General features: G+C 44.0%; 1 protein-coding gene, 1 long non-coding RNA gene, 12 other non-coding genes and 1 pseudogene across 14 annotated transcripts; all 15 read left to right on the forward strand.

Moving 5' to 3' along the window:
- The first annotated feature begins 608 nt into the window (after positions 1-608).
- LOC120704246 (uncharacterized vacuolar membrane protein YML018C-like) lies at positions 609-3615 on the forward strand. The gene is made up of 4 exons (XM_039988560.1): positions 609-1046; positions 1579-2165; positions 2359-2779; positions 2971-3615. The coding sequence occupies exons 1-4, from the start codon at positions 1004-1006 to the stop codon at positions 3264-3266; spliced, it is 1347 nt and encodes a 448-aa protein (XP_039844494.1). The 5' UTR covers positions 609-1003; the 3' UTR covers positions 3267-3615.
- Positions 3616-12538: 8923 nt separating this feature from the next.
- On the forward strand, positions 12539-12633 carry LOC120705325 (annotated as a pseudogene).
- Positions 12634-12704: 71 nt separating this feature from the next.
- Positions 12705-12806, forward strand: LOC120705322. The gene has a single exon (XR_005687908.1). It is a non-coding gene; the product is annotated as a small nucleolar RNA Z157/R69/R10 (small nucleolar RNA).
- On the forward strand, positions 12714-15697 carry LOC120704247. Its single transcript, XR_005687507.1, has 2 exons — positions 12714-13623; positions 13720-15697. It is a non-coding gene; the product is annotated as an uncharacterized LOC120704247 (long non-coding RNA).
- LOC120705340 lies at positions 12890-13019 on the forward strand. The gene has a single exon (XR_005687923.1). It is a non-coding gene; the product is annotated as a small nucleolar RNA snoR80 (small nucleolar RNA).
- Positions 13218-13309, forward strand: LOC120705308. Its single transcript, XR_005687895.1, has one exon. It is a non-coding gene; the product is annotated as a small nucleolar RNA R38 (small nucleolar RNA).
- Positions 13366-13451, forward strand: LOC120705335. The gene has a single exon (XR_005687919.1). It is a non-coding gene; the product is annotated as a small nucleolar RNA snoR20a (small nucleolar RNA).
- On the forward strand, positions 13546-13655 carry LOC120705332. Its single transcript, XR_005687916.1, has one exon. It is a non-coding gene; the product is annotated as a small nucleolar RNA Z107/R87 (small nucleolar RNA).
- On the forward strand, positions 13722-13820 carry LOC120705356. Its single transcript, XR_005687937.1, has one exon. It is a non-coding gene; the product is annotated as a small nucleolar RNA R30/Z108 (small nucleolar RNA).
- On the forward strand, positions 13939-14033 carry LOC120705329. The gene has a single exon (XR_005687913.1). It is a non-coding gene; the product is annotated as a small nucleolar RNA snoR31/Z110/Z27 (small nucleolar RNA).
- LOC120705333 lies at positions 14165-14247 on the forward strand. The gene has a single exon (XR_005687917.1). It is a non-coding gene; the product is annotated as a small nucleolar RNA snoR77Y (small nucleolar RNA).
- Positions 14397-14581, forward strand: LOC120705327. The gene has a single exon (XR_005687911.1). It is a non-coding gene; the product is annotated as a small nucleolar RNA Z112 (small nucleolar RNA).
- On the forward strand, positions 14660-14810 carry LOC120705345. The gene has a single exon (XR_005687928.1). It is a non-coding gene; the product is annotated as a small nucleolar RNA snoR2/U65 (small nucleolar RNA).
- Positions 14840-14961, forward strand: LOC120705311. The gene has a single exon (XR_005687898.1). It is a non-coding gene; the product is annotated as a small nucleolar RNA SNORD14 (small nucleolar RNA).
- On the forward strand, positions 15041-15159 carry LOC120705301. The gene has a single exon (XR_005687888.1). It is a non-coding gene; the product is annotated as a small nucleolar RNA SNORD14 (small nucleolar RNA).
- Positions 15698-15963: the final 266 nt, after the last annotated feature.

The raw sequence follows: 15963 nt of genomic DNA on the forward strand, positions 1-15963 counted from the left end.
TAAGAAACCATTCTAAGTTCTTTCATGCTAGTAAGTTTCTAAGATGAAATAATGGATATGAGTTCCTACATATCTGTTTAAGAGGCATCTAGTCCTCTTTCTTATGTCTCATTTCGATATAATGGATACCGAGAAAGACGAAACCTCCGAACCGAGAGCCCGAAAATTTACATTTCTGACGAGGAACAACTCTTGCACCCACAGTAACTTGCATTTTTTGATCGTTGACAAATTGAGTGAGAAATGGTTGTGTGCTGATTGCTGAATGCCTTAAGAGGAACCGAGGAAGAAGCTTTGGTACCGTGTCATTTGGCCATTTGCATCTCAGGGTACGGATCGTGGCGATATTATCGAGTGTATAATTGTGGACACACACCTAATTCTTTTTTTAAAAAAAATTCTAATTCTTATTGGCATTCTAATTCCTGACAGGGCGACAAAGAGGGAAGGTCCAAAATCACGTGTTCCGCGATAGTCTATTATCCGTCAATTAAATAGTTTTATTAAGTTAGGCCGGGCGCCCGTGTCAAAAAAAAAATAGGCCGGGCGTTCTGAGGCTGACACCGGGGCCCACAGCACGAAGAAGAAGCCGAAGCGACCGAGCCAGCACCAACCAATCGGTTGGGGATGGGCAGGGAGACGGACGCCCACGGCCACCCGCACGGCCCACCTCCGAATCCGCGTGCGACTGCGAATTCCCCGAACTCGCCGGCAACCGCCGCTCCCGACCGCACCAACACCAGGCTGCTGTGCTGCCGCCGCCGCGGCCGAGCCTCCCCGGCGCACTGCAGCGTCCCCGTGGGAAGCGGGCGCGGGGTCGTCTCTCCTTCACGCGCGCAGCCCCGTCGGCCAGCGGCTAGCTGAGGCCCCGGCGGCGGCACGCCGGCCAGCCGCCGCCACGCGGATGTCGCGGTGCGTGGCTCGCTGAGGAGGGGCGGGCGGGAGGGGCCGGGAGATCCGGGTTTTGGCCGACGAGGTGGCGGTATCCATTGAGATCGGATCCATGGGCTCGTCCGCCCAGCACGATCCGGCGGCCTCCGCGCCAGGTGACTTGGCTCTCGCTCTCGTCGTATCCTTTCTGCCAAATTCCGTGTCCCTCTTATTCCCAGCTAGTTCGTCGTACTCGGGTGCGGCGGATTACGTCCAACGAATTTGCTGATTTCGAATTTTCGATGCTAGAGAGGGGGGTTTTGCGTGCCTCGCTCTCCTCATTCGTTATCGCTGTTGGATGACAGTCGTGCTTGGGGTTCTAAAGACCGTGGGTTGGGTTTCCTAGTTAGGAACCGTTCCTTGGATTTGCAATGGGTGAATTGGGCACACAACTTGCCGCAAAACAAGCAAACGTTACTGCCCTCAGAAAAGAAAAGGAAAAGCAAACTGTTACTGGTATTGGGACATAAGCGGGGGATATGCAAAGCTTATAGAGTATGCACAGTAGTCTGTTTAACTGTCGGAACGGAAAATATATATGTTCCTTCTTCCCCCCAAGTGTCCGTTTTTATTTATACGACAGAAGTCTCGAGCTATTAGCAAATTGGTGTGTAGTCTCGTACCTAATGTTAAACTTATGGTTAGCAGGAAGTTTGGAGGGTGCTGATGGCAGCAGAAGCAGCACCAGCAGGTGGACAAAAATGACGAGCACAGATACATGGAGATGGTACCTCGGGTTGATTTACATCGTTGCTGTTGCAAGCATATGGATTGCCGCTAGCTACATTGTGCAGTCTGTTGTTGATGCTGGTGTTTCGCCGTTCTTGATCACCTACATATGTAACTCGCTGTTTGTTGTCTACATTCCCATAATCGAGGTTGCCCGGTACTTTGAGGATTCTGTCAGCAACTTTTGGACAAAGTTGAAACGCAAGGATGCTGAAAGCCTGCAGCAGCCCGCTGATCTGGAGAGTGTGAATCTTCTCCAAAGTGGTGGACATGAGATCAATGCAGCCTCGGATCAATCACAAACAAGGTCGCCTGAAGACACTTCAATTCCAGATGCAAGCTTCCCTGCCCAGACAGAGCTTAGTGTTGCAGATTCCAGCAAAGGATTGGATGCAAAAGGACGCTGGACGCGTGCTCGTGTAGCCAAAGTCAGCATGGTAGTCTGCCCTTTTTGGTTCCTTGCCCAGCTAACATTCAACCTGTCTCTAAGATACACCACTGTTACGGTAAGTGTTTCTAGGAATAATTGTGTGCTACTTCCATGTTGACATACACTTTTGAGATTAGGGGTGCAAATTGGTGCCCCTAAGGGTATACCCACCAAGTTATACCCCTATTTTTTTTTGAAGTAAAACACCCCTACTTTTGTCCTGTCATTAGTCAGGTATGTAATATGCTCCTGTTTCTCTGAATTTGCAGTCAAACACGATCCTGAGCACCACATCAAGCCTCTTCACTTTCTTGGTTGCATTAGTATTTCTTGGAGAAACATTCACATGGCTGAAGCTAGTTAGTGTGCTTCTCTGCATGGGAGGGACAATAATTGTTAGCCTGGCTGATTCAAGTAGCACAGTTAACGCCATTGCCACAAACCCTCCTCTCGGAGATTTCCTTTCTATTTTTTCTGCTGCTTGTTATGCTATATATATCACCTTGATACGAAAGAAATTGCCTGATGAGAAGGAGGGTGAAGGCCAAGTGAGTATGGCTCAGTTCCTGGGATTCCTTGGACTGTTTAATATGTTGTTTTTCCTTCCCGTTGCGTTGGTGTTGAATTTTGCCAAGCTGGAGCCATTCCACAGGCTGACATGGGAGCAAGTTGGTCTTATTGTTGGAAAAGGTATGTTTTCTCTTTATTCGTGAATCTTCTTTTTTTTTTGTGAGATGCATCAGGTGTTCATTGATAACATGTGACAATAGTGCATCATGTTTGTATGCCATTGCAACAATATATGGGAATAGCTAAAGGAAAGTGATCTGTAGAGTGAGAAATGATTGCCGCTAACTTATGATCTGTGACATTCTTTGCAGGTTTGTTAGACAATGTATTGAGCGACTATCTGTGGGCGAAAGCGGTCCTTCTCACAACAACTACAGTCGCTACGGCTGGCCTCACAATTCAAGTCCCAATTGCTGCCATTGTGGACACACTCACTGGTCATGCTCCGCATCTACTGAGCTATGTCGGAGCTGCTGCTGTACTGGTCGGTTTTGCTGGGATCAACATCCCAGCTGGAGAGCCTCCCCAGGCTGCTCAACAAGAGCAGGAAACTCCAATTGTTACCATGGTTGATGACCCAATTCATATTCCCAGCAGGCAGCAGTAGGAATGCTACTGATGCTGTCTCATAGTCTGTAGCCTGGTTTGTTGTTTAGAGGTCTTGAGACACTGTGTAATTATCAAGCAATGTATAATTTTCCCTTTGAGCCGTGACACCAGAACAGAAGAGATGGGCATGGATTGAAGTTAGGAGTAACCTATCTAGTCTGTTCAGATTGAACCTTGTATTTGTCTTGTAATTCCTTTTTTGATAAGAGTCTTGTAATTCTTTAGATCTATACAACTGAGTCTCATATGGGGACTTAAAACCCCATGTGTAAGATCATCTGTACATGGTGAAATGATGTTATTTGTTACGGCAATGGAAATGAAAATTGTAGTTATCAGGGTTTTTACTTTCCAGCATATATTTACTTTATTACTCGCAAAAAACCTACTTCCTCGTTTCCAAAGTTCCAAAAGGGTGCTCACTCATTTACCTTTGCTCTAAGTTGAAGTATATCAAGTTTGACCTAAATGGACAGTATATACTCCCTCCGTCTGTTCATGACCACATTGTTTCACGGGATCATTATTTAGTGCCACGTGTGGCACTCATGACCAGTTTTGTAATGTTGCTTGTATTATAATGATAAAATTGTACAATACTATAGTCAGACTACATTTTTAAGGGTAATTATATAATTTCTCACCACTCACTGGTTTCTCCAACGGAGGACGTAATTTATAAAAAACGTGCAGTTATTTTTTTATACAAACCTTGGGATTCGAATTTACGAAAAGTTCCCTTAAAAACAGAATGTGCGAAAAGTTAAGCCGCTCGGCTCAGAAGCCTCTGCTGAAGCAGCCGGCAGAGAGAACAGCTCGGCTTACTGTTTGGGCTGCTGCAGCCGAGCTGCGGCTGTTTTTTCTTTTTTATATTTTTTAAAAATAAAAATTTCAAAAATATATATCCGTTTTGAAATATTTCAAAAATACCCCCGGTCGCCCCCCCATAGGGCGACATGCCTTAAGTGTAAAATTTTTTTTCAAATTCGCAATGAGGTCTCTGGAAAAAAAAATGCCCTGTCGCCCCCCCAACGGGCGACAGGGGCTTGTCGCCCAGCCCACGGGCGACCGCCGCCGGGCCCAGCCCACGGGCGCGGCAGGGGGGGCCTGTCGCCCCCCCCCCCCCCCCCCCCCCCCCCCCGCGGGCGACCGGGGTATCCCCCCTATAAAAGCTCCAGCCCTCCCCTTCCCTCCTCATTTGAGCCCGAAAATTCCACCAAAATTCCAGAAAAAAAAGAGAGGAGCGAGGAGAAGGAAAGCGGCGAAGCCCTGTCGGATTCAGCACTTGTGATCTGCAGGTTAGTACATTTAGTTTATATATTTTTCCATTTAAGTACTACGTATTTAAATATGAGTAATTTAAGTAGGGGTAAGTAATTTAATTTAATTAGTGTTATAGTAGAACCATTTAAGTAGGAGTTCAATGATACTTTAGTTTGTAGTTACGTAGTAGTAAATTAGTTTAGAAAATTAGTTCTACGCATTTATTATTACAATTGCAGTACTATTAGAAACGTGTTTATAAATTAATTATGATTTAGAATAGAATTTGGCATATGCAGTATAGAATTTGAGTGTCATCACGTAGTTATGAATACTTATACGTTATAGTTGAATTTCATACTTAGTTTTTACAGATTATTGAATAAGGTAGTGAAGTAAAGAGTATAACTCGATAAGTATTATGTGATATACAGATATGTCGAGCAAGATGCAGTTTCAAGTATTTTATGGTGAATACAATGTTATGTATGGGCCAAATGGAGTAGATCTTTCTGCCTTTAAGCGCACATCTAGCGGCATAGATAAACCTCTGGAAAGGAATTTTGGTTCTATATGTAAGTGGCTGCAGCGTGGGTTCCATGTTGATCCGTTGACACATGTGATCACTGTCCAGTCTCTTGTTAATTGGGAGGTAGAAAGTGAATTATGGGAATTAATGATGATACACAGCACTGATGACTGGCAGAAGTACATGCAAGCAGCTCTAGAGCGTGGGTGGCCTCTGGCCATTCTTGTTCAAATTCAGGAGAAGACACAAAATGAAATCCAACATTGTGCAGATCAAGGAACTCCGAGTATTCAAAGAGAGACCAATTATGTTGAGCAAGATGAGTCAGAAGAGACAGAGAACCAAAACATGGGACCACAGGGCCTTGCTGATGAGGGAGAGAGGATACATAGCATTGTGGACGAGATGGAGGCAGAAGACCAAACCGCAATAGAGATGGAAGAATATGAGGTCTCATCTGATGACGAGCAGTACTCATTGCCAAAAGAGTGGAAAGAGCATGGTTTTGACAGTCATGTCGCAGAAGATGTACGAAATCAGGAGTGAGAGTACAGAGGGAACGAGGTAGTGCAAGGTGCAACATATCCAAACATTGAAGCCGTAAAAGATGCTGTGAGACTATGGGCAATCTCATTGAAACGAGAATTCAGAGTCGTAAAGTCTGGCAGTAAAGAATATGAGGTGAAGTGTGTGAATGCTGGATGTCCATGGCGAGTACATGCATTCAAGGGAAAATGGAAGTCAAACTGGAAATGTTCCATTGTCACAGAGCACACTTGTTTGCTGTCAGAAGTTCTTCCCTCGCATCGCAATATATCATGCGACTTTGTTGCAAAGCAAATGTATGGGTTTATTATGGACAACCTAAATTATGAGCCAAAAATGATTGTTCGACACATTGAGCAGACTTACCAGTACACCATCAGTTATTTGAAGGCATGGCGGGCTAAACAAAGGGTGTTCGAGATGCGGTTCGGCACATACGAGGCATCATATGATAACCTACCTCGTATGTTATCCCAGGTTGCTGCTAGAAATCCTGGAAGCTTTTATGACACATACCTTGTACCAGCCGTGACTAGGGGACAAAGAATTATGCAACGAGCCTTATTTTGCATAGGTGCTTGTGTTAGAGCATTTCAGTTTTGTCTTCCGGTGATCTGCATTGATGGCACATTTTTGACTGGAAGGTATAAAGGTCAGATACTCACCGCAATCGGTGTAGATTGCAACAACCAAATTGTTCCGCTCGCATTTGCATTTGTTGAGAATGAGAACATAGACAGTTGGTATTGGTTCCTTGAACGAGTGAAGATTCATGTTGTTGCTGCACGTCCAGATGTGTACCTTATTAGTGATAGGCATGCAGGTATCCTGCAATCAATACTGAAATTGCAACGTGGAACTGCGACAACGCCTCCATTATGGCCTGATGTCCAAAATAGGTGGTGCATTAGGCATATGGGTGCAAACTTCTATGAACACTTCAAGAACAAGAATCTTAAGAACCTATTTAAGAGGTTGTGCACCCAAAATCAACAGAGAAAATTCAATGCATTATGGCAGATGCTTGATCAGTTGACTGCAGAGCTAGTGAAGGTAAGGACATCAGGAGCAGGCACGAGTCAGGCTGCAGAGGCTAGGGATTCAATTGAGAAGCCATTTTCACACTGGATTCGAGGTGCACCTAAGGAGAAATAGTCATTCCTTTATGATACCAACGGAATACGGTATGGTCTTCAGACAACGAACTATGCAGAGTGTTTCAATATGGTTATGCGTTCTTGTCGTGCCTTTCCACTTGTGGGAATTGTTGAGTTCATCATGTATGGGTGCATGAAGTATTTCAGAGAGCGTTACACGGCTGCAAGCATAAACATCAACAACCCCCAAATTCAGTTTTGCAAAAGAGTGACACAATATATGCAAGAGAAGATTAAAAAGGCCAAACTGCACCGCGTCATATCCACAGGTACAATGGAGCATAGATTTGAGGTTCTATGCAAGGATAGAAGTGGTCGTGGTATCCGTAGAGATAGGGTGGTACAGGAGAGTTTGATTACAGTTGATGGCAAAGCCTTCTGCTCCTGCATGAAGCCTAAGTTATTGCATATGCCATGCTCCCATCTCATTGCGGCATGTGCAGAGTCTGCGTTACAGCTAGGACTATTTGTTTCACCGTACTTTAGCAAGGAAGCAGCTGTATCCACATGGGGACATGAGGTATACGGGATTGGAATTGTGGGGCCTTTCACTCAGGATAATGAGAATAAGATGTTTATTCCTGATCCAGCCACTAAGAAAGGCAAAGGCCGCCGTCAGACACGTCGTATTCGGAATGGTATGGACGAGTCGGAAGCAAGCAAGGCACAAAAGCGTTGTAGCCAATGTGGAGTATTGAGTCACAACTACAAGAAGTGTCCTTAGAATGCACTTCACGATGCTGCTGATGTCGGTTCTTCCGGAAATCCCAGAGATGGAGCACCTCCTACGTTCAGACGAGCATCGGCGAGAATTGCTCGTGGAAGGCATTCGGTGTCATGATCCACAATTGTATTTCATTATTTGTAATATGTAGTAATGAAATATGGCAGGTATGTAATGAAGTATTATTGTATTTATGTGTCCAGTTTGTATGAAATATATATTTACCTATGTGTTCTCATATATTTTTGAATGCAGGTATGGAGATGGACTCCTTGCTAGACCCAGTGATCGACTCGAGCCACAGGTCTTACTTTGCAGCTGTTGAGCACCGAGCCCTAGAGGTGCTACGTCCTCGTCCACCCGGCGAGTCGATCTCTATACACCACGATTGGTGTGACCGGTATGTAATGAAATATTATTGTTTATCACTTTTGTATTCGTCGGTATTCCTTTGTTTCGACATTTTTTGTTTTTTTGTAGGTTACGTGAGGCCGGCCTACTGACTCTGAGCCGTCTTGTCGAGGTTGGGCCTATTCAGCTCGACCGATCCCTCCTGACGGCGCTCGTTGACAGATGGAGGCCGGAGACACACACGTTCCACCTCCCGTGTGGGGAGATGACTCCTACGCTGCAGGACGTGGCCTACCTCCTCGGCCTCCCTATCGTCGGGGAGGCTGTAGGTCCGCGTGTGGTGGCGGCCTCGTGGAAGGATGAGCTGGAGGCCCGTTTTGCCCTGGTTGACCGCGTGGACGAAGCAGGTCCGATCAACCCGCACCCGCGAGCATCAGGTCCTTCGAAGACCTGGTTCCTACAGTTTACAGTACGTATTCATTGCATATATAAATTTAATTGTTACAATTCACATGTTCCATTGCCAGTTGAAACCATGAATCTTAATTGTTTATGCAGCCTGCCTTGTTGGCTGCGGATGCCGACGAGTACAGTGTGACCAGATCGCTGGAGGCGTACCTACTTTGGTTGTTTGGTTACATCATGTTCAACAACACTCATGGCAACTCGGTCGATAGGATTCTCCTTCCGTATGCACGGGAGATTGCGGATGGGGACGAGGACGTACCGCCCTACAGCTGGGGTGAGGCGGTACTTGCAGCCACTTACCGTGGACTCTGCGATGGGTGCATGAAGACACATGGGAACGCTATCCTGTCAGGATGCCCACTACTGCTACAGCTTTGGTCGTACGAGAGGCTAGCCGTTGGTCGCCCCTTGGTCAGCCACGAGCCTTACCACGGGGGCATGTACGGCGACGAGGAGGACGAGAGGCCCACTATGGGAACTATCTGGATCTGGCGTCAGGTATGTTCGCAACAAACCTAATTTTGTTATTCATTGTTACATGATATATTAGCGCACTTTTAATTTTACTTATTCGGAATGCAGAGGTCCTGGGCACATGCGCGGGTTAGACGCGCATATCCTGAGTTTGTTTCGGAGCTCGACATGCTGACGCCCGAGGACGTTGTCTGGGAGCCTTACAGCCCAGAGGCTGTGGCTACCCGTGCACCAGCAAGCCTGTCTTCGCACTGCTCCGTGAATGCGAGCCTGTGGCTTACTTCTGCCGTCCTGGTTTATGACATCACGGTTGAGGCATATTGCCCCTGGAGAGTCAAGAGACAGTTTGGGCAGCGCCAGGAGTTTCCGGTGCCCACCGTGTTGGAGCGTGTCAGTCGCCAGGACCACAGGTAATTATGAATGAACTTGGCTCATACATTCGTGTCGAATCTAACGATTCTTCGTGGTCCACTTTGTAGGTTGTCAAGGAGTGGCTTGCCGTGCTCTGAAGATTGGCTCATCAAGATCCAGCCGTGGGTGGACCAATGGGAACAGGCAGACGAGCACTTGGTCCATCCAACAGGACCACACACAGATAGCTCCTTTAGGGCTTACCTCACCTGGTACTTACCCCGGACTCGGGCTCGTCTGGTTTTTGTTGACACTCACCCGCAGCCACACCAGGCGAGGCCTCAGGATGGCTATGCCCGGCACCACGTGGAGGCACTAGCTGGCGCGGTGAGTCTCTTGATCATATTTGCATATATATATAATTATATTCATAATATAATTCATGTGTTTCTAACTGTACCTTTACTGAATTGATGCAGCTTCGCCTTTGCAACATGATGGAGACGGACTGCTCGACTTACTTGACGAGGGTACGTGCCGGATCCCCAATGACCCAGTTTGAGCAGACAGAGGCATGGTCGAGGCAGCGTGATCAGTTGCGTCAGGTAGCGCACAACTTCGGAACCCGTGTGCAGTACGAAGACAGCCACGGGTCGTCTCAGGCCTCGTCGTCGTTCCCGTGTCCGTCGACCGTGCACGGACCGACGTCGCAGTTCTTCCCAAGTGCAGGTAACGTACATATCTCTTTAAAATTACATCAAGTGTTCCTACATATTTACTAATATCACATACAGGATACGATCCAGCTACTGCGTTCGGCCATACTGGAATGTTTAGAGGGACAGCACCAGTTGGCGGACCGTATCCAGGGATGGTACCGGGGCCACAGATACCGGCCTACACAGGTTAGTTTATGTTTCGTATTTCGGTTTCTACATGTCATGACAAAATATACGAGCGTACGCTAACATCCACATTTTTTGCGTAGGATTCTACCCCGATGCGGGCGCCGGACCTTATTCTTCCTCCTTTCGACCAAATAACGAGACCTTCACCTTAGACGACTTCGACAGCTTGTCTCCAGAAGAGCCTGCCGCGCAAGGTGACCCCGATGTCTTGGGGTATTCACAGCTAGGAGGAGCACCACTTGGGATCTCTCAGCAGCAGACACCGCAGCCCCTTGCACGTCCTGAGCGACAGGTGAGGTCTCCGGATGTTCTCACCTACTCCGAGGGCCATGTCTGTGCCCAGCAGAGGGCTAAGAGGGTCCGACGCCCTAGGGGTGGTTAGATATATCTGATATTTATTTGTAATGAGATAGTTGTGGACCTCTTATTTGTATCCGATGTTTATGATTGTGCTAGTTTACTTGTCATTTGTTTCTATAGATACTATTGATGTGAACTTGTTATGTTTGGGGTTCCATAATGCTCGTTAAATAAGGGAAGTTCTTGCGATTTTTTTCCGTGATTTAATGAAGGACAAGTTAGGTGCGGTAGGAGTTAGCGGCCGAGATCCCGCCGACGATGAGGACGACTACACGTTCGAATAGCTCAAAATAGGAACTATAGTGTATCTAGCTGCGAGTACGAGATCACAAGTTGCCACTGCTCAGCACGGCGATCACGGAATTCCCAAATATCGCATTCTTTGCCCAGACATATGTGACCCAATAGCAGTGCACTTCCACCATTTCAAAAAGATGTGAAAACACGGCAACCACTCCAGTTTTTTTTCATAATGGCGGGTAGGGCTGCCTTTTTTTCTGAATTTTTAGGCTCAAATCACAAAGGGAATGGTGGCATACGGCGGCGGGGGGCCTGTCGCCCCCCCAACGGGCGACAGGCCCCTGTCGCCCCAGGGGTGGGCGACATGCCCCTGTCGCCCATTGGGGGGGGCGACAGGCCTCCCCTTTTTTTTCTCCAGGGACTTCGTTGCAAATTTCAAAAAAAAAAAACACTTTGGGCATGTCGCCCTATGGGAGGGAGACCGGGGTATATTTTTGAAATTTTTCAAAACGGACATATATTTTTGAAATTCTAATTTTTAAAAAATATAAAAAAGAAAAAACCGCCGAGCTGCGGGGCTGCAGCTTCGTTAACAGATAGCCCAGGTCCAGTCCACCAACTAAAGCCCAAATACTAGCATTCTCTCCGTCAATGCAAAATGAGGCCCAGAAAGCCCATAGTTTCCAGTCCACCGTCGCGGCCACGGTGGCTATAAATTAGGCAAAAGTCTATTTTACCTCCTCCAACTATCACCAAAGTTTGGTTTTCCTCCTACAACTATAAAACCGGGTATTTCACCTCCCTCAACTTTTCAAACCGTCCATTTTACCTCCCTCGAGCGGTTTTGAAGGCTGTTTGCTACAGTAACCGTAGTTTTATCTTTTTCTTTTTTTATAAAATTTCAGTTGAATCTTTGAAAAATCATAGTAAATCACAAAAAAATCATAAAATAGAAAATCCAATTTTGTTGGACTCCACATGAGTAGATATACGCAGTGAATATATTATATAGTATACTTTAGTACAATTTTTTTACTGTAACTTTAGATATATACTTTTCTGTAATTAATTTATAGCTACAGTTTTCGTCGTCCCATTATGGTGAAATTTTTATGGTGGGCTAATCATTATATGATTGAGCTATAGTAAAAATTTTATGATTATTAGATCATGTATGATTGAGTTATAGATTTATCTATACATTCGTCTAGATTTTTCTATAGATTTATCTAGTTTATATAGATAAATCTATAGATCAGTCAAACATGATCTAATAATCATAAAATTTTTACTACAGCTCAATCATATAATGATTAGCTCACCATAAAAATTTCACCATAATGGGACGACGAAAACTGTAGCTATAAATTAATTACAGAAAAGTATATATCTAAAGTTACAGTAAAAAAATTGTACTAAAGTATACCATATAATATATTCACTGCGTATATCTACTCATGTGGAGTCCAACAAAATTGGATTTTCCATTTTATGATTTTTTTGTGATTTACTATGATTTTTCAAAGATTCAACTGAAATTTTTTAAAAAAGGAAAAGACAAAACTACGGTTACTGTAGCAAAACAGTCTTCAAAACCGCTCAAGGGAGGTAAAATGGACGGTTTAAAAAGTTGAGGGAGGTGAAATACCCGGTTTTATAGTTGTAGGAGGAAAACCAAACTTTGGTGATAGTTGGAGGAGGTAAAATAGACTTTTGCCTATAAATTATCGTTGGCCCAACCTCTATCTCATTCTTAACCTAGGTCTGCCAGCACGAGCGCCGCCGCCGCATTCGGCATTCTCCTCGTCCGATCGGTGACATGCTCAGTTTCCTCATCGATTTAAGCTGTATTGTTGTTTAATTTTTTACCCCTTTTGTGGCTGCAACGGTTGATTTGATATTGGAGCGGTGATGAGCAAATTTTGTGGACTAGAGTTTCCGATATTACCTCGGTAGTATTTGACGACCAAACCCTTGGCTGTCTGAGCTCCCAGATCTCTTCTGTCATCCGTTTTGCTGTTTCGTTTGGGTCGTTTTACTTCCTGTTGCAATGGTTGATGCGAGGTTTCGAGTTGTGATGAACAACTGTGTTTTGGACTAGAGTTTCTGATACTGCTACATCGTGGTAGTAGTTGAAGACCAAACCCTTGGCTGTCTGAACTCAAATCTCGCAAATCAGCTGTAGCGTTGTCATCTTTAGAGTTCAGATTAGGTTTGTCTTTCTAATTCTAGTTATTAGATGCGTCCATTACCAATTCTGGAGGATTTTTTTCGTTTCTCTCGGTATAATGGCTCGGACGCGACATTCGATTCTTGTGGTTATATCCTGATTGGTGGCGTTTTTGGTGCCAATCCGATCCTGGAAAGGCCACGAAAATTCAATCACATGTGAATTTGTTTTTTATTTTTTAAGTTTGTGGGATCTAAAGGATGTGAAAATTTGAAAGGGACAACGCCTTATCTGTTAGATTGTGGCGTACCATGACAATTCTTTCATATTGAATAGGAAGATCTGATAGATCCCTGAAACTTTTTTTTCCTTTTCCTTTTTTCTGTTTTGTTTCTGGACTCTGATTTGAGGTGTGGATGATGATAACACAGGTAAAATACAGTTATCCCTGTCTGATTCCTTCGCAAAGGGTGCTGAGAATACTTTAATCTGACACATGTTTTCCCTTTCATTCCCGTTTTTATATTATTATACGAAGTTCTTTTGGTAGATCTTGGCCTTTGATGACCTGATGGTTACAGAACAGGTAAATGTTTGCCTGATATCTGTTGATATTTCTCATGAACTAGGACGGTCTGAGGTCGTTTGATCATGCATGTACTTTGCTGCACATTTGCTTGTTGGTACTTTTATTTTTGCTTCTGTGGTTGCATGAACGGATTTGATTTGCGAATGAGATGGCTGTGACGACTCGGAAATATTCAAGCTCAACAGACCAAATCACATGTCTATCTCTGAAAATCGAGATTGATCTGTATGCCGATTAACCCGCTGAACCGAGCCATCTGAAATCTCTTCTGCCTCCAGTTTATTAGCCAGATTAGATTCATGTTGTTTGTATTGGATGTAGGAGTTTGTTGCGATGAGGACAAACAAGCTCCCTCTTCTGAAGACATTGATGACGCTTGCTGGCAGAATCGAACCAATAAACCTGTTGCCATCACTGAGTAACTAGATATCGCATCCAATATATAGTTTTGAAGTAACTTGATTTGAGACAGGCTTCTGCTGTGTGAGTGAAGCAGCCATCTTTGCATCTGAAGTCTGAACCCATTATATCTTTTGGTTGTATATCAGAGTATGAAACCTCGATACAATCTTAGGACACCTTCTGACACATCGTTTGCTCTGTGAATGAGAAGTCGATTCTTTTCTGATGATACTAAATGATTCCCTCTGGTATTGCCGTTTGAAATTTCTTCTTTTCACAGTTTTCTCGTCTTTTAACCAGTTTTAGCATTTCATAAATTATCCTTTTGACCATTTCATATCAGTTGACATGGATATCACAATAGAAGCCTATGAAGATTAGCGTTACATCTGGAATTACCGTCAGATTTACTTGTGACGACAATTGCCTGGCTTCCTGAGGCTTAACCATTACTTAGATTAGATGTAATCTATATTTTTTCCATGTTTCTGTCATGCTAGGTCATTCTGTTTCCAGTTTTAGTTATGCTATATTGATCGTGATGTTGCATTTTATTTAAGTGTTTTTTATTATGCATGTACAGTTGTGTTATACTTGTCCCAGTGAAGATCTCAAGACCTACCGATAGGAAGTGCTGTTTGACACTGTTACCAGCAGCTGCTTCTCTCATCTGCAGGTGTCCATCCTTAGACACCTTTGTGGTTTGGCCTGAGGTGGAGTTCCCATCTGCAGATGTTTGATTCAGATGTGGTGTGTGATTTAAATCGGGTCTCTGAGGGATAGTATGAAACTATATTTTATTATGAAACTATATTTTATTTTATATTGTAACTTTGTGCATTATTTTGCCAGTCTCATGGGCCTGATGCCACGTCAACGGTAGCTATGTGCATTAACCGGAGATGCTATGATTAGGCCTAAAAAGAGTTGTTTCAATGTTTCACATTTTGATAGGAATCGGTGGACTGCCTGTCTATCTGTCCACAGAGCCGGTTTGTGTGATTACATTTACATTTCTTTTTACCCTTTTGTTTTTATGTGGTGATGATGACACAGCTAAGGCTTGTTTCTCAACATTCGCAGTAGCCGACTAAGAGCTTTCGCCCTGCTAGGCTTGAGAGCTAGTGCTGTTGTTGGTTCCTTCCTTGGATGTCTGAGCCTTGTTTTCCCACCTTGCATTTCATGCTTTAGAACATTGTTCAAATTGTCTTACATCAGTTCTTGTTTGCTATTCGTGCATTGCAAATGATGATAAAATCAAGGCTTGTTTCTCTACATTCGCAGTTGCTGCCTAAGAGCTTTCGCTCTGCCAGGCTTGAGAGCTAATGCTGCTAAATCCTTCCTTGGATGTCTGATGCAATCATGCAAATTCAATATATTTCTCTTGTATTTGTACTATTGTTCCACTGGTCTCTTCTAGTGTTTTCTTTATATTAGTAATCTGTGACCTATGCTGGTCCTCTCTTCTCTTTGCATTTTTTGGTGACTGTCAGTCATAATGTAGTCCTGTTCTGCTGTTGTACGATATTGGAAGAGCTGAATTGCTGGATCATGGAGTAGAGCTCTAACACCAAAGGAAGCGGATTCCTCAGGCTTCTAAGAGGAAGGAAAGTAAGGAAACTTTGGGTCGACAGTGCTGTGTAGCATGAATCCGTTTTTATCTTGTTCACGTGTTCAGTATGTCTGTATGTGCACGATTTTATGTTCAGTTTAATTTGATCAGTTGTATTAGTATTTGTGCAAGAGTGCTTCCTCGTTAATGTAAAGACAGTAGCCTTTTGTGAAATGTCTTGAGCTTATTTTTACTTCGTACGACACTCAGATGATTATGTATGTATTTAAGAAAATGTTAAGAGAAATTGTATGAGATTGGTATTGAACTATTTTGTTATATTCATCAAAATGACTTTCAACTGTTCATGGATATGACTTTCGACTTTTGTCAAAATTACTAAGGTGCGGATCCCCTTTTGTACAGGGCAGTGCGTTTTTGTAGATTGCTTTGTTAACTTACCAACTATAAGTTTCAAGTATTTTGTTCCAATTATAGTTATGCAGAACACAGTTCGGCACGGACAAAAAAAAAGTTGAACCAATAACTAAAGTAAAATTATTTTATCTCTTCGCCAACTCATTCTTGAAAACAACGCGCACCAGCATGAC

This window comes from Panicum virgatum, chromosome 4K (assembly GCF_016808335.1).
Source record: "Panicum virgatum strain AP13 chromosome 4K, P.virgatum_v5, whole genome shotgun sequence".
Classification (NCBI taxonomy): domain Eukaryota; kingdom Viridiplantae; phylum Streptophyta; class Magnoliopsida; order Poales; family Poaceae; genus Panicum; species Panicum virgatum.